At 34.1% G+C, this 18,657-nt stretch overlaps 1 protein-coding gene across 1 annotated transcript; it reads left to right on the top strand.

Moving 5' to 3' along the window:
* The first annotated feature begins 4,239 nt into the window (after nt 1-4,239).
* Nucleotides 4,240-5,262, top strand: LOC135616180 (uncharacterized). Its single transcript, XM_065115368.1, has one exon. It carries the CDS (start codon nt 4,341-4,343, stop codon nt 4,881-4,883), a length of 543 nt encoding a protein of 180 aa, XP_064971440.1. The 5' UTR covers nt 4,240-4,340; the 3' UTR covers nt 4,884-5,262.
* The last annotated feature ends 13,395 nt before the right edge of the window (nt 5,263-18,657 follow it).

Below are 18,657 nucleotides of genomic sequence, written 5' to 3'. Positions count from 1 at the left end.
ACTAGCTTACACTTCTCAAAAGAGAAGAAAGAAAATTACTAGCTTGCATGATGATAAAACTTGATATTATGTTTATAATGTAATGATTTAAAATTACATATCTCTAGTACTTTAATAGTTGCACTTCTCCTTTTTGTTGATGACAAAGGGGGAGAAGTATGTTGATTTTATGCATGATTTTATGATGATATGTTATAAATTTTCATTGCTTTGACTTGAATTCAAGATTTTATCAATATGACATATTGATAGGGGGAACTACGTCATCATAAAAAAGGATGAGATTATTTAATCTAATATTTTGATGATAAAATCAATTGAGAGTGTTTATGATTTAATTTGTGTTTTGAGTGACGCAAGAAGCTTCGATCAGAGAGAGACAATTAAAGCACGAATAATCATGTTAGGCCGGAGAAAAATATGTTAGAAGATTGGACGTCGAGTCGAATGATCGATCCATGTATCAACAGAAAGCTTCGGGCCATAAGTTTGGATATCGAGCCAAGAAGAGTAGAAATTACACTAAGGAAATTAGAGTTATGGAGGTCAACGTACCGATAAGGCAATAGGCTGCAAGAAAGGACAATGCACCTAAGAATTGGACGAAGTATCGATGAACCAATGATATACCAGAAAATAGTTGATTCAAGCTTTGTAATAATTATATAGATTGAAGAAGATTTTAAGTATGCAGGATTAACTATGATAAAGATCAAGCATAAATCAAAATGAAGTCCCGGAGTCAATAACAAGATTTCATTGGGAGTTCGAGAGTTCGTCGGAAGTCCGGACGTTCGTCAGAAGTTCTACTAGAATTGACCGAGAAGTCCAAGAGCTTGCCAAAGAAGCTCATCAAAACTTGCAAAGAAGATTATTGTGAAGTCTAGGTGCTTGCCAGAAGTCCGCCAGAACATTACCGAGAGATCGTCGGAAGTTCATCGAAAGCTCGCTGGAAAAAACCTAGACTTACGGACTTATTTAGCTTAGTAAATGTCTAAAAATTCATATTTAGCACATAATTAGGTTGGAATTGGGCCAGCTCAATTAAAAGTCAATTGGGCCCAAATTTGAGTTGGGTCAAGTAAAATGCCTAAATAGTGACCCAACGGTAGCACTGTCGTAGCACAGTCTCCGAGACTGTGTCAAGCAGTGGCATCACCTAGACATAGTCTTCCAGACGATGGTACCACTAAACTGGGTGATGGTACCATCTAGTATTAGTGCTGTAGGTGATGGTACTGTCCAACACAGGTGATGGTACTGCCAGGACCTAGGAAATCTAGGATGAGACTCTTTTATGCTCTAAGTTTAAATCAACTTGAGGCCTATAAATACCCATCTCATCCTTGGTTAACAAACACAAGAATTAAGAGCAAAAAAGTAGAAAAACGCTATTGTAATCTTGTGAGAACTTCTCTCAAAAGCTCTAAGTGTTAGTGTAGTTTAAGAGAAGAGTAAGTGGGGGTATAAAGGTTCTCTCCTGAGCCTGCAAAAAGAGAATAGAGTTATAAAGAGGTGATTGGTCTTCGCCTATTGAAGGAAGACCATTAGTGGATGTCGGTGGCCTCGACGGAAGAGATATCGGTGGAGTGGATGTAGGTTACGATGACTGAACCACTATAAAATTGTTTACATTTCTGTTTTGCTATTTATCTTTATTACAAACCGCTTTACTTGCTGGTTACTTTTGCTGCACACCATTCCGAACGTATTTCAAGTTAACATATTTCTAAAATCGATTTCAACGAACGAAAGATTTTTGAACCGATGACGTTTTTATCCACTGCACTAATTCACCCCCCTAGTGTCGACTCGTTCCTAACAACATCCCCCTAGTGTCAACTCGTTCCTAACAACATCAAGGTAATATGTGATAAAATGCTAATAATAATAAGTAGAGAGATCGTCAGATCATATCACATGTGTCATCACTCAGCTTGTACAACATATATAACTAACACAAAATATTATAAATAATTTTAAATTTGGGTGAGAAAAAATAATTTCTTAAAAGGCATTTTTAGAACATTAAAAATTAAAAATAGGAGATGATTGTTTGAGAATTTTGTAAAGGGATACCACATGCCAAAACAAAAAAAGATGGTATTTTCTCAAGTAATCATCGAACATTCGGCATAAAATTTGATGGCTAGAATATTATATTAAGGACATAAATTTTTATACCTAAAATATTATTTTAGTGTAGTAGAAACAATTATCAATTTTTAAAAACCTATAGCATTATATTTTTATCGTATGACACCTTTTACCGGGAGATATATTTTTTAAAAATCTCAATAATACCTTTGAAATTCATAAGATGGTTTAGTCCAATTTAGACTCATTTCAAATATAGTCAAGTCGGGTCACAATGAATTGAGTTGAACTTTGTTATATTTTTGAATGAGTGTCACCCAACCCAAGTATAACATGAGTGTAACTCGAATATAATTAAGACATTTTTATCACATCAATTAAAATTTCTTGAGAAGTACCGATGTATGATTCTAAAATATTTAGTATCTTTTTTTAATTTTTTTAATGATTTTAAAGTGAATAAATTTTTAAACATGATATTTTTGGGAATGGGTGATCGATTATAATTTATTAAATTTTTATCAAATCTATCCAAACTTCTTCAGAACTATTAAGGTAATATAATAACATGTTTAGTATTATTTTTTATTTTTTCATGAATTTAGGACATTTAATTTTTGAAATATAATATTTTTGGGTTAAATCTATGATCAAGTATAACTCTTTGAATTTTTACTAAACCTACCTAAATATTTTTGGAATTACTAAGGTGAGATGCTAATATATTTAGTATTAATTTTTTACTTTTTAAATGAATTTCTAATGATTAATTTTTAAAATAAAATATTTTATAAAAATTAATATATTTTTAATATGTTATGTGAATAAGTGTAACTCGAGTGTACCAGTTAATTTAGCTAAAATATGAGAAGTATGAGACAAGTATGGGTACCCATGGGGACATGCCTTGGGGAAGAAGATGAGGATGAGAAACATTTTATATTACCCACATAAATATGAGACATAAACAATTCCTCACTCTATACTAATTCTTGTACCTCCAACTCATTAAGAGTTAGTTTTTTGTTATTCAAATTAGATTGAGTAAACCTTGATTAAATCGGTTATGATTTAATTAATAATAATTTGGTTCACTTGAATTAAATGAAATATCTTCTTATTTAATAATAGCAACTCCTCACCTAATCCTTAATCATAGGCAGCATCGTGACAGTTATTTGAATTTATCTTTATCAATCTTCCTCTTCTTTCCATTAATAAATAAATGATAATTTTTTGGGTGATCGATAGCTGCAAACGATAAATAGTTTTGTCTTTTTATTTCTTCTCTTCCTATCAGACACTCTTCTTTTTTTCCTGCATCCTTACTCGTTACGGTTTCTCTCGTCCACCCCATGATTTCACGGCACATCCCTCATCCCCTCCCATTGTGTCTTTCCTCGATCCTTTTTCATCTTTTCATATCTTTCTTATTTATATTTTTATATTTTTATATTTTATTATATATAAATTTAAATATTATTAGCTAGATTTGATAGTAATTTTATTTTTTAATAAATAAATAATTTTAATTAAATAGGATATGGAGAATTCGTAGATTACTAGCCCCTGTTATATTTAAATAGGGAATGCGATAGGGATGAGATGAGGACAAACATGATAGAAGCATTTTCTATCCCACTGTTGACATTCTTAAGGAGGAGGAAGTGACGAAGGTGGATAAGGGAGAGGGAGAGGAGAAGGCAAAAGTGAAATTGGAGGCGGATGAGGCGAGAAGAGGAGAAAACCAAGAGTGAAAATGAGAAGGCGAAAGCCGAAGGAGACAAAGTAAAGATGGTAATTTAAAAAATTCATGGATAATCTAGGTTTATTTAAATTAAATTAAATAGTTAATGTTTAGTTAAATCATTTTGATCCGATTCATTTTAAAAAAAAATTAATTCAGTTCTAAAAAATCAAGTCAAACAAGAAAAAAATAATTTACAAGATTTAATGAGAATATTTCGATCAACAGTACCCAGTAAAAACTAAATACTAGATCTTTTTGGTAAATTATCTAAAAATAATTCCAATGATATAAAATAAAATAGTTTGTTTTATTTTTTGATTTAAAACTTATTAATATCGTAATATTCGTGTCCATCTTAACGCTCCGATTCCTTGTGCTGCATTGAAGCGGCGTTACTGAGATTCCCAAAACCCCAACCTTTGGCGCTTTTAGACACTTTTCTCTTCTTTTCTCTCCTTGCCCGTTTCTCTCTCTCTCTCTCTCTCTCTCTCTCATGAGGCGATCCCACTCTCTCCTCCGCCCCGCTTTCTCGAGCGCATGGCCTCCCTCCCTCCGTCCGCCATGTCTCCGTCCGGTCGCTTCTGCCCACCTCTCTACCGCATCGGCCCCCCACCAGCCCACCGAGCGGGTCTCCGCCATCGTCGACGAGATCTCCCGCCTTTCCCTCCTCGAGGTCGCCGATCTCACGGAGGCCCTCCGGACCCGGCTGGGCGTCGAGCAGATGCCGGTCATGGCCATCATGACCCCCGGCATGGGTGCCGCCGCCGGCTTCCCTGGACCCGCCGGTGCCGCCGGTGCGGCGCCTGAGGAGAAGGAGGAGAAGACGGCGTTCGATCTGAAGCTGGAGAGCTTCGACGCGGCCGCCAAGATCAAGATCATCAAGGAAGTGAGGACCTTCACGGACCTGGGGCTGAAGGAGGCCAAGGAGCTCGTGGAAAAGGCCCCAGCCGTGCTGAAGAAGGGGGTGCCCAAGGAGGATGCGGAGAAGATCGTGGAGAAGATGAAGGAGATAGGTGCTAAAGTTGTTTTGGAATGAAGTGGTTGTTAGGTAGGATCTCCTTCTCTGTTACACAATTTTTTACCTAATCTGCTAAATTTTGGGATCAAGAAGATAAATGGGTGGAATGGATTCTTCATTCGGTTAAAGCTCATTCCCTACCTGAACATTTATTTGATGTAAACTACGCCAACTTATTTTGCAATATCATCCCTTTCTATTCTATGGAAATGACTGAGTTTTGGGGTGAAAAAAGCAAAGTTATACAAGGAGTTGTTCCTTCTTGTCTTGTCCATCTACAATGAAACATGTGTTCGGTGAAAAGTAGGCACCTTAATTTGTTGTGATATTATCTCTTAGACCAATGGATTCTTGTAATCACGCCAGCAAAATTTAAATGAATGGTATGATTCTTGTACTTTTTTGTGCTTAGTTTTTTACTGAAACAGGCATTGGGCAGCAACAACTTTACATTTAGTCTCCTTGTATTATTACCAACTGTTCACTGAATTGATAACTAAATAGTCACTGAAATAATGTTATAGGGAACTTGTGTGTCTATATGGAAACTGAAAACACATTGTTCCTGAAGAAGCATGTCAAAGGGATCTGTTGTGCCAGTTCATAACTGAGTGATGATACATGTGCCTGTTTACTGACAATAATATTGGATAAGAACTAAATCAACTTTCTTACCTTTTCTTTTTGTCATGACTTTATTCTACTACTATATGATTCCTGGAACATGAAAGATATGTGCTTTGTTCATGGAATTTCTTGTTTAATTGCCACAAGATTTTATGTAGGTTTGATTAGGGGCATGTATTTGTAGATTTTATACACCACACTAGATCTTAACAATTTGAGTCGTAATTTGTGTGCAAAATTAATTAAAATCTGAAATCAACTCTTGATTTTTAATTTAAATTTGTTTAGGTTACCAGCAAATTTGAGTTACTTGTTATGTGCACATCTTAAAGTGCCATGTAATTCTGTTGGAAAGAGATATTGAACTGGATGTTCTCCATGTTCAGATGCATGAATTGTTTGATATCCATACTATTGTTTTAGCTTTTAAGCATATCCTGTGAACTTATTGCAGTCCAAGATCAATTGCATTTTAATTTCACACTATTGTTGTAAGTTCATGCTATTAGCAGTGAAGGGAACAAGTGACTTATTGATCATCTTGCTAAATTAATGCTGGCGTAGTTTCCACAGGTAAAGATGAAGGAAAAACTGGTTATAGAAGAGTGATAAGGAAGATAAAGATTAAAGCGGAAAAAGAAGAGAAGTGAAAGCAGTGTTTTTTTTATTTTTATTTTTATAATATCAGGCATGTCACATTTTTTAATCTCCTAACAGTTCCCATAACTTCTGCTGCACTATAATCATTACTGATCAAGGGTCATTCTTTTTAGCATGTAGTCAACCCTGATTTTTTGACAAAACTGAGTATATGTAAGATTTTTTTTCGTTAAAGTATTTTGGACTAGTGGATAGAAACATATGATGTATCCTTTGTGTACCCCTAAACTATCTCTATAGATGATATCATAAGAGTTTAGATGATAGAAAACTTATCTTAAATCTATTATAGATCAGGTCTTGTGTAGATGAAAATTAAACTACACCTAATCTAAACCTAGTTGCATCAAATCATGTCAGATATACACCATCACATCCTTGTGATGCATCTGACAATATTTGTGCTGTATAAATTGCTCCATCTTTTGGAGTTTTCTTTCATAAATTCATAAGAGGAGCCATTTCACTATGTAGACATTGTTAGATGTTGTCCAGTCTGCTTTTATTTCTAATAATAAATGCTTTAATTATTTGATAAACGGTAGGATTCAAGGTTTTAAATCTCAGTCTGGTACCAATTTTGATAATCTACCACACCAGTATGGTTCTAGTGTACTGGATGGTATACTGACTTGTATTGTTTGGTATTGTCAGAAAAACCAACAAAAATACAATATTGACTAGTGTTGGACCATATGATTCGATACTGGTACTCTGTTGGACTGATAAAATACCAACCGGTACACACTACACTGACTGGTATTTGAAATCTTGGTAGTATTCTTTAATATGTGGTATAAATGATTTTGAAAAATAATTTATGATATCTTGATGATTGACTCTACACGCATTGGAATTTTGATGAATGCTGTTGTACATCAACGCTTTTTCTGTTTCTAATTGTTCTTCCCCGATCCACTTCAAAAATAATGTGCAAGTTGTGCAGCTAGTTGAAATAGGTTCAACCAGAGAACATGTGGAGGTGAATTATCACAAGAACCATGACATGATCTGATTCAGCTGATTAAGTTTGGATGATCACTATCAGTGCGATCAAGATTTGGACGATGACTACCGTTGCTCACATATCTAATCTGATGCTGAATGATGGAAAATTAATGACAAATCATGAGGGAAAGATTTATTTATGCTATTAAAGATACAAATCCTCCCAAAAAAATACATGCAATTTTATGACCAAACAAGGCTCTTTCAGGTTTTCAAGAAAATCATTGACTATTGAAAAGTATCTGATTATTAGTTCTTAAAGGACATTTTGTTGTGTCATGAACATATGAACTGTTAATTGAGAAACTGAATGTCTAAGTGCATGGAATTATTACATGCAATGAATCAGTTTGTACAAGAAATTGGTCTGGAAAATTAGTTAGTGAAATGTTATAGGTATCTCAGGTAAAGCTAGAGTGTGTATCAACCAAGGATCACAATACCGAATGATACCGCTCGTATTGTGGCCTTCGATGTCTTCGTCGATTACCGTAGATAAGGAGAAGATCGCTTTCTTCTCCTCATTTGACATGACGAGGAGAAGAAAAGGAGGCGACGTCGTCGAGGCAGCGTATGCCTCCTTTATATATATATATATACGTACCGAGTGGTACGCTATGAGTGTACCATACTGCTTGGTACACTGGTATCATACCGTATCGAGCAAGCTCGATACGTCGATATGATACGGAATTACGAACCTTGGTATCAACCATTGAAGAACATTTGACTCATAACTTCTAAGTGGCATGCTTCTGTTTCATGGAAGAACCAGTATCCTAAAAAATCCAGCAATGGCATGTTATATCATGGGAACTACTAACATCAGATGAATGAGGTTGCTTGAGAATTGTTTTTGAAAATATTTAAAAGGTTGGAGGTGCTGATATTAATTCTTGACAAAGGGTATCATGGCTGCTGCTGATGTTGTTCATAATATTAGCTGTTGAGATTAATGCCTAGAATGATGGGCTATTCCTTCATAGAGCAATACAGTCACTTTTGGAATTTAATCTAGACATATTGATAATGAGGGTTGGCTAGTGAGGCATTAACGTGTGTGAATTTATTAGATTATCCTATGAATGTTTAATATGACTATTTATTAGAGGTGCACTATGCATTTGGCATTTGTTACAAAGGTGCTATCTTATTGCTTTTCTAAAGACTCTTGCCATATGCTTGCCTTGTGGAACACTCTTTTTTTTCTGAAGCAATAAAAAAAATCTGATTGCTTTCTACATCTGAGGCTTTTCTTAAATTTATTAGGTTCATTATTTTAAATTTTTTTCACTCTGGATATACTTGAGATGCGCACTAGTAAATGTTTTGTCTGACCTGAAATGTTTTTGTTTTTGAGAAGCTGCAACCCTGTTCCTGCATGAGATATAGGATCCTTACAGTACCTTTCTTGTATGCCGCACCAGATGAGCATTTGTTTTCTCAACATTTGCCCGATACTGTCTTTCTGGGTTCAAAGTTCACCAAGGTGATTTAAAAGCATGATTGCTTTTTTATTAATATGTTATCAATAGTCATACAAATCAATTTATTTTTATTAATTTATTCAATGATACTAAGCTGAGTAATATTGGTCTAGTCCCCGATATACATCCAATGACTTGCCGGTATTGGGTTGATATTTAGATCTATGGTCAATATTTGCTTTATGATGAACAGAATTGCTTGGAGACAATTAACAGTATGTTAAGTGTTATTCTCTGTTTAATCTTGCACTGGAGGTAGGTGGATGGTGTGTTTGGTTTGTTTTCAAGAATTGGTGAGTTGATTACAGTAACTTGGTCTTGCGCATTTCAGGTATTGCAATCAAAGGCTAAATATATCCAAGTTACTAATTCGTGTCCTGGTATTGTTAGATGACATTAAAGGGGTTATTTGACAAAAATTCATGGACATTTTTCAGTGGCTAATTCGTGTATTATGAATGATTATACAATCAAAGTAGTAGTGATAGTCAAAGTGGATCCTAGTTAAACAGTGTTTCTTTTGTTGTGTTAATTGGGGTACTAGGTTCGGATCATGGTTTATATAGGAGTCCTACAGGCCAGTGAAACCTTTAAGGTTCCAAGCATAAGTGCATGCCAACAGCATGCTGGTGGTGCATTGACATTGGACAGTTTTGTGCTGAAATATTGTTGGCATTTGACCAGCTTGTGACTGGAGATAAAAAAAGCTTTGACCTAAGATTCAATGAGTTTGTACCTACTATCATAAGTGGTAAATTGATGCTATTGTATTAAAACTAAGTTTTGGTTAAACCGCATTCAGCCATTGGTCTTGTCTTGTGACTACTACTCAATTTTAAGGTCTTCTTAGAAGAATGGCACAAATCAACTAGTGAAGTGAGACTGCCAACCTGTGGATGTAGTTTCAACTTACTAGTGCTTGCTTTGTATTGTTTGTTCACATTTTCCAGGTTGACGACTATCTCTGTACATATATCACATGGGGAATATACAATGATTTAGTCAACACTGATGCTATATCTTTTGTTCTTCCATTCGCTGGGTAAAGTAATATTACAAGGGGCTGGTATTCTTGGATTGTGGACAATTAGGTTGTTTCAGTTGGCCTCATTTACCAAGATGTAAATGGAAGTACGCTTTCAGGTAAGATTATTTATGGGTCACTTTTGATGGAAGCACAAGATTTGCTAGACGAGATTACTTTGGAGTAAAGCTATATCTCCAGGGAAAGTAAGTGGAGATTCATTTGTAAAGACTGGTAATGGATGTTGTTTTAGGAAACAGATAATAGGATCTTATATGAAAATTCTGTGCAGGCACAATACGAAATAGTACAGATGCAAATAGATAACAGAAATTTGTAGTCACAAAGAATGGTCTTTTAGAAAATTCTGATTTCAGCTATAGCTACTGCTGGATGCAAGGAATACTGGAAATATCGTAGCTCCAAGCTGCTACTAGATGATTTGTGTTGGCAAAAGCTCTGTCAATGAAAAAATGTATTACATCCCATGTAAATATCGGATGTAGTTTCATGAGGTGGTCAGATCTTCCGATTTTGTGGCTGGACAAATATTTTTTTCTTGCAGAAGCTTCGTACAGGCTAAACATTCAAGATGGTGGCTTCTTGAGAGGGTGACGTTATCTGATAAAATTATGGTGCTTCTATCATGCCACTGTGATTGACTATATGAATAAAATTTGCTAAACAATCAGCACAAGAGTTCCCTTTACCAGACACGGTTGGCTATCCAAGGAACAAATTGGACTGAAAGACGTTGACCAGGTCCTTGAGTCTGATCCCATCATAATTCTCCTCAAGCTTCTGGTGGCGGCTCCCTTGTCTTCAGGTTATTTCAGAATATTATTAGCTTAGCAGGTTGAATTATACTCTCTGAAGAAGGGCTTTAAATTACTTGACCATAAGCCACCTCTATATAGGAACTTTGAGAGTGCTTTTTAATATGCTCAATAACTATTTCCTTCTCTACTATGTTTTGTAACAGCAATTTTATTTTTTTAATTTCAAATTAAAACGAGGAAAACAATCTCTGCATCTTTAAAATTTTCGGAAATCTATAAACTTAAAAGCACCCATGGACAGTGTGGCCTATCTATCCTTTTATTCAAAAGCTGTGATCACTAGTTACACACATTTATTTATCTGTAAATTGAATACTATAGTAAACAACTAATCTTAAATCAAGAATATTATAATTCAACTATAATATAAATTTAAGATTTAAATTAATATTCTTAAGTTCTAACATTTGAGGACAATGAAAAACATTCAAACATTATTCATATCCATAGTTTATAATCATACATTACGACAATAATTCATAAAACTTAAAGTCAACTCAACCAAACATTAGCCACGCTTATAAATTCATCAGTATGAGAATCTATATAACCACAACAAGTTCATATTATCATAAAACTAAATTTAACATTCTAAAATCTCAAACATAAAATGTCTTTTCAAAGTCATCCGTATGAGAATCTATATAACCACAACAAGTTCATATTATCATAAAACTAAATTTAACATTCTAAAATCTCAAACATAAAATGTCTTTTCAAAGTTTATAAGATACATCAATTTAGATTTGTTGATAATATTTTGTAAAATGTACTTATACAATAATAACATAACAATCCACAAAGATTTACCTAAAATCTGAATAATTTTTTATTATCTCAGCTCAATTCAAATATTTTCATGACGAACTAACTTATAAAATTTATATAGTAATAGGATAAGCTATAAAACTCAACAAGTGACTAACATATCTATGACAAGAGATGATAGTTCAAACAACTTTGATATCAAAATCATAAGATAGAGATACAAAATCTCATATATATCATTCATTATATATAGAATCACAAATATCATTTTATTCGAAATATGTTTTATTGATAACAATGGAGTAAAGAGTAATTTTGGAGCATATCATTTGAGTAAAAAATATTTAGGCACTCATCAATGACGTAAAAAATATTTCGAAGCATATCAATAGCGTATGAAATATTTTAGAGCATATCAATCAATAAATAAAAAACACAAGCTCAAATATCATATTTGACATTGCATTTATTTTATTTTTATCCAAAATGTACATTAGAAACTTATAAACAATACTTTGGATATCGTATCAAAAACAAAGAGGGTGAAGTGGGATCATAACATAATATGGTCCATCTATTTCTGGATGACCATCAAACATAGGTCTCCTATTGAATCTCATTGATGATGAAATCAATTAATGAGTTTATGGGCTAATAAATGTTTGAGATAAGTGATGCAGGGGAAACTTCCATCATGGACTTGAACCATTAAAAGACAAATCATTGAAGCAGGAGAATTAAATGTTGGGCCGAAGAGCATCATGTTAGAGATTGGATATCGGGCTAGAAGGATCAGGTATTGCGCCAAGAAGATTAGATGTTATGAGAGGTCAATATATTGATGGATCAGGAAATATACCGAAGGAAAGGATGATACGTTAGAGATTCAGATGAAGTGCCAGATGAATAGATGAAATGCAGGATAATGTATTGAAGGCTTCATAATTATAATTAGAGTTGTTAAGTCTTGATCGTAGTCTTTTAGAGTCTAATTGAATTAGTTTTGGGGTGTAACCATGTCAACTTAATTAAGAGCCCATTAGGCTTGAACTAGGGTCTAATTAGGCCTGTTAGAAGGCTAATTCAGTGACCTGGAGTTAGGCAGGGTGGTGGTACTGCCAAGTCGAAGCAGCGGTACCGCTTGAGAGCTGGAAAGCATAGTTTATACTTTTTCAGAAATCCCGATGGTAGTATCGCCCAAGCAAGAGGTGGTACCGCCAGAGCCCATGTTCCCAAGCTTTGTCAGGTGGTAGTGCCATTAGAGCTCAAGTTCTCAGGCTCTGTACGATAGTAGTACCACCCGGTGTAGGTGGTAGTACCTCCAGTATCTCAAAACTCGGGGATTTAAATTTTTGACTTGATTTTTTAAGCCATTTGGGGTTTATAAATACCCCACTCATGCTTACTTAGTGAAAATACGAAAACCTTATGATTTGAACTGTGTAAACTATCTTGAAAAGTATTGAGTCTCTTCCTCTTTAAATTTAGAGGTCATTCCAGGGGAGTTGTGAGGTTTTCTTATAAAAGAGATGTGTGAAGGTTCTCTCGTCAAAAAGAGAAAGAGTTATAACAAGGGTAGTTGATCTTCACCCATTGAAAAGAAGATCGGTAGTGAAAGCTGATGACCTCGAGGGAAGAGGAATCGGGAGTGGACGTAGGTTGGGATAACCGAACCACTATAAATTTGGTCTGCATTTCTCTTTATGCCTTTCCTTGCTATTACTAACTGATTTAGTTACTCACTACCCTTACTCACATTCTAAGTTAAACGCATTTTCGATATGTATCTTTCAATCAAAATTTTTCAAATCGAAACTTTATTTTGAAAGACTAATTCACCCCCCCTCTTAGTGCCTTTACAATCCTAACTATTGAATCTCAGATTTTGATGATGAAACCAATTGATTGTATTTATGATTTAATTTGTGTTTTGAGTGACGCAGGAAACTTCGATTAGGATGAGACAATTAAAGCAGGAAGAATCATGTTGGGTCGGAGGAAAATATGTCAGAAGATTGGATGTCGAGCTGGAGGATCAGTCGACTTATCGACAGAAGGTTTCAGGCCATAGTTTCGGGCTTTGGGCCAAGAAGAGTGGATATTTTACTAAGGATATCAGAGTTGCGGAGGTCAACTGGCCGATTGGGTAATAGGCCACAAGAGAGGACGATGCACCGAAGAATTAACGAAGTGTCGATGGACCAATGACATGCCAGAAAACATGATTCATGCTTAGTAATAATTGTCTAGATCAAAATGTGTTTTATGTGTGCAGGATTAACTATGATAGAAAGGCATAAAGCAAAATGAAGCCTGGGAGTCAAGAACGCGATTTCGTTGGGAGTTCGAGAGTTCGTCGGAAGTCCGAACGTTTGTCGAAAGTTCTACCGAAACTGATTGAGAAGTCCAAGAGCTTACTGAAGAAGCTTATTGGATCTCACCAAGAAGATTGATGTGAAGTCCAGGAGCTTGCTGGGAGTCCATTGGAATATTGCCGAGAGATCGTCGGAAGTTCATCGGAAGATTGCCGGAAGCTTGCTGGAAGAAGCCTAGACTTACGGACTTTGTTTAGCTTACTAAATATCTTAAAATTCATAGTTAGCATATAATTGGATTAGAATTGGGCCAACCCAATTAGGGGACAATTGGGCTAAGTTTGGGCTGTGTTGGGCTAAGAGAAAGGTCCAAATAGTGACCAAACAAGTGAAATCATCGTGGCACAATCTCCAAGACAGTGTCAGGTGGTGGTACCGCCCAGACACAGTCTTCTAAGTGATAGTATCGCCAGACTGGGCGGTGGTACCACCCAGTGTCAGATTGCAAGTGATGGTACCATCCATACCCTAAAATTTCAAGGATTTAAATTTTGGCTCTATTTTTGAAGCCATTTGGGGTCTATAAATATCCTAGCTATTCTTGATGGAGAAGCAAGAAAAGTGAACAAAATCTCTATGATTCTAGAGTTGAAAACCCTTGTAAAGTATAGAGTCCCTCATCCTAAAGTTTAGAGATCATTCTAAGGGAGAGTATGAGGGAAGCTTTGTAAAAAAGGGGTGTAAAGGTTCTCTCTTAAGCCTGCAACAGGAGAATGGAGTTGTAAGGAGGTTGATATTTGTTTATTAAAGGAAGATCATTAGTGGATGCTAGTGGCCTTGACAGAATGGAAATTGGCGGAGTGGATGTAGGTCATGGTGACCGAAATACTATAAAAACTTGATTTGCATTTCTATTCTTGCTATTTACCTTCACTACAAACTACTTACTTGCTTTACTTCCATTACGCTTATGAATACGATTTCTAAGTTAATATCTCTTTGAAATGAATTTCATCGAAATTGGTTTTAATCAAATAAAGATTGTTTAAACTGACATAATCTTTCCGCTTCACCAATTCACCCCTTTCTCTTAGTGCCGACTCATTCCTAACAGTTGATATCAGAGCCTCATGATTTTTCATTTAGTTTAACACCTAAGAGAAATGACTCTTTTGGCTTTCAAGAGGATCACTCTCTCATTCGTCCTCTCTTGTTCAATGGGACGGACTACACATATTGAAAAACTCGAATGAGAGTTTTCTTGCTTTCTTTGAATTTAAACTTATGGAATATTGTCGAAAGTGGTTTTCGAAGGTCTTCTCTTCCAATGAACCATTGGAATGATTTAGAGAAGAAGACTTTTTCCTTAAATGCCAGAGCTATAAATGCTCTATTTTGCGCTTTGGAAAAAACTAAGTTTAGTCGAGTTTTTACTTGCGAAACGACTTTCGATATATGACACACTCTCGAAATCACACATGAAGAAACTAGCAAAGTTAAAGATTCAAAAATCAACTTTTTAATGTATGATTTTGAACTTTTTCGAATAAAGCTAAGTGAAACCATTATTGACATGTACACCCGTTCTACGGATGTCAACAACGGTTTAAAAGCACTTATAGAAGTTTTTCGGATTTTGAACTTGTAAATAAGATTTTACGTTCTCTTAATAAGAGTTGGGATTCAAAAGTAATGGCTATTCAAGAATAAAAAAATTAAATAATTTACCAATTAAAGAACCTATGAAATGACATGCAATACACGTAAAGAACTTGAGAATCACCTTCCAAAGAATATGAATGATTTCAGACTTAGAACAATTGAAGACCACTCGAGCATAAGCTCAAGTGATGGTGAACTTGAACTCCTCATGAAATTTTTAAAACAAGAATCGAAAATTAAAAATGAACTTAAAAAGAAGAAGAAGACGATTTTGGACGAATTGAACTCATCCAAAGATAAGAAGAAAATCAACAAAGGTGAGGTGGCAAACTACGCCTTAACGGCTTTCTACAATGAGGTAACCAAAACCCCTTTGTCTTATTTCAAAATTACATAATATTTTTCATTAGTTATTTTAGTTTAGAAAAATTATTTTTCTTGAAAATTACATGTTTAATAATATAATGAAAATGCTAAAAAATTGGGATCATGCTTATCTTTCTAGTAATTTTGAAAATGATCATAAAAATTATATGTTTTATGATAAATGAACAAATATGTTAGACTTAAATCTAATGATAATCCTATATATATTTTTAAGAAGCATTAATGTGTATTATGTTGATTAATCATATTATTTCTCAATTTTAATTGAAGATGATCTATGATTCATGAAATCATATTTGATTTGAAGTAATGATTTGATATCCTGCTTAATGAGTTTATCTTTCAAAATTATGCATGATGATTTGAAGTAATAATGATTTTTGGGTGATTTATGGATTATAGATCTTTGCCGTTATGAAAGTTCTTTTTTGACTTTAAATGTTGATGCATATTTTTGTTTGGCATAAAAAGACAAAGGCATGCTTTTATGAAATCAAATCACTTAGATTAAAATAAAAAGGGGGAATGCATATTTTTCTTGAATATACCCCTAAAGCTTTTTGATTTTTTAATAAGTGATTCTTAGTGATGAATATACCTCTAATCTCTTGAAAATGATCTTGATTTGATGATTTGAATTTAAATGAGTTTTATCTTGATTTTTTAAAATTTATAACTTAAGATTTCTTATACACGAATCAAGATCTCCTATGTTTCTTTTATCCACTTATAAAAGAAGAGATTTGTTGAAATAAATCATGTCTTATGACATTCATGGAAAATTGAGACATTATGCATGAATCGAGTTCTCATGAGAATCTATTTACGTTGTCTTCATTGAATTTTCTTGAAAAGATGTTGATAATTTTGACGATCTGAATTTGAATAAGTTTTATCAAAATCATGATCTTGGTTTATTGGAATTACTTGAGATATTTTTTTTAATCAAGATCTCTTCTTTGTACTCTTATGATTTTTCTTGGTATTTTACTAAAGAAGAGATTTTCTATGTGAATCATAATATTTTATATGCATGAATTGAGGTCTTGTTCTCCTACAAGATTAAATGAATTTTACCTATATCATGATCTCCTAAGAGTTCTTTTCGTTAATTATTTAAGAGGAGATTTGTTAAAATAGATCATGGTTTCTCTTGATTTCTCGAATTTTAGACTTGATCTTTCATTTTTGATGATTGAAATAATGATTGAAACATTGATGATATGAATGCATGAAATACTCATGATATTATTTTGATGCTCTAAAATGATATAAATTTGCTAGCTTATAAGTATCATATATGATATAATGATTGATTTATTTTTAGCATCATGCATAGAGTAAGGATGATATGTAAAGTTTTAAAATTGTGCATATTGTAAATTGAAACTATAATGATGCATAAACATATTGAAATAATGATTGAAACATTAATGTAATTATGAATGATGATTTGATATTATGCATGCAATACTTCAACTTATGATAATGATGCATGCAATGATAAAATATTCATGATGAAAAATTGTTTTGACATTCATAACTTGATTTTTCATCTTTGATTATTCATCTTTATCATGATTTAAAAATTATTATAAAAGAAAAAGAGATACAAAATTGTATTCTTCCCTTCTTTTTGACAATAAAAAGGGGGAGATAGCTAGCTTGCACAAGTTAAGAAGATGCAAAAACTTGCTTGTTTGCTTGCACATCTAAAGAGAAGATGCAAACGTACTTCATGTAGCTTGCTTCATGTAAAACATTGTATCTTGCTAGCTTGTTATCTTGCATTATTTTTCAAAAACTTGCTAGCCTTCATACTTCTTGCCAAATTGTTAGCTTGAATGTTGTAAAATAATATAAAATTTTGTTAGCTTGCACTTTGCAAAGGAAGCAAAAATGACACTTCTCAAAAGTGAAGAAAGAGCTTGTTATCTTGAACATCACTATCTTGCCAATCTCAAGAAGCAAAACTTGCAACTTGCAAATTGCAATAGGAAGCAAGAATCATTAGCTTACACATTTCAACAAGAAAGTTATCTTGCATTTGCTTTCGAAATTTTTGCTAGCTTGTATATTGTAAACTTGCTATCGTACTGCCTTACATATCCAAAACTTGATAGCTTGCATGATGTAATACTTGCTAAATTTTCTAGCTTATAAATTGCATAATGATAAAATTTAATATTATATTTTTTATACAATGATTTGAACTTATATCTCAAATACTGGATAGTTGGAACTTCTCCTTTTTGTTGATGACAAAGGGGGAGAAGTATAATTATGTTATGCATGATGACATGTTGTAAATATTTATGATGAAATTTATAATGACTTGAATTCAACTTGAATTCAAGGTTCTATCAATATGGCATATTGATAGGGGGAGTTAAGGTTAACTCCGTCATCAATTGGTTGTCATCATCAAAAAGGGGGAGATTATTAAATCTCAAATTTTGATGATGAAACCAATTGATAGTATTTATGATTTAATCGATATTTTGAGTGATGCAGGAAGCTTCGATCAGGATAAGACAATTAAAGCAGGAAGAATCATATTGAGCTGGAGGAAAATATGTCAGAAGATTAGACGTCAAGACGGAGGATCGGTCCTGTATCAATAGAAGGCTTTGGGCCATGGTTTCGGGCATCGGGCCAAGAAGAACGGATATTGCACCAAGGATATCAAAGTTACGGAGATCAACTGGCCAATTGGGCAATAGGCCGCAAGAGAGGACGATACGCTAAAGAATTGAACGAAGCGTCGATAGACCAATGACATGCTAGACAATATGATTCATGCTTCGTAATAATTGTCTAGATCGAAATATGTTTTACATGTGCAGAATTAACTATGATAGAAAGGTATAAAGCAAAATGAAGTCCCAGAGTCAAGAACGTAATTTCGTTGGGAGTTCGAGAGTTTGTCGAAAGTTCGGACGTTTATCGAACGTTCTACCGTAACTGATTGAGAAGTCCAGGAACTTGCTAAAGAAGCTTATCGAAACTCGCCAA

This window comes from Musa acuminata, chromosome BXJ2-7 (genome assembly GCF_036884655.1).
Source record: "Musa acuminata AAA Group cultivar baxijiao chromosome BXJ2-7, Cavendish_Baxijiao_AAA, whole genome shotgun sequence".
NCBI lineage: Eukaryota > Viridiplantae > Streptophyta > Magnoliopsida > Zingiberales > Musaceae > Musa > Musa acuminata.
This window is presented reverse-complemented; position numbering and strand designations above follow the sequence as displayed.

Coding starts and splice junctions, on each gene's coding strand:
- LOC135616180 (XM_065115368.1), top strand. CDS start 4,341: ATGAGGCGATCCCACTCTCTCCTCCGCCCCGCTTTCTCGAGCGCATGG.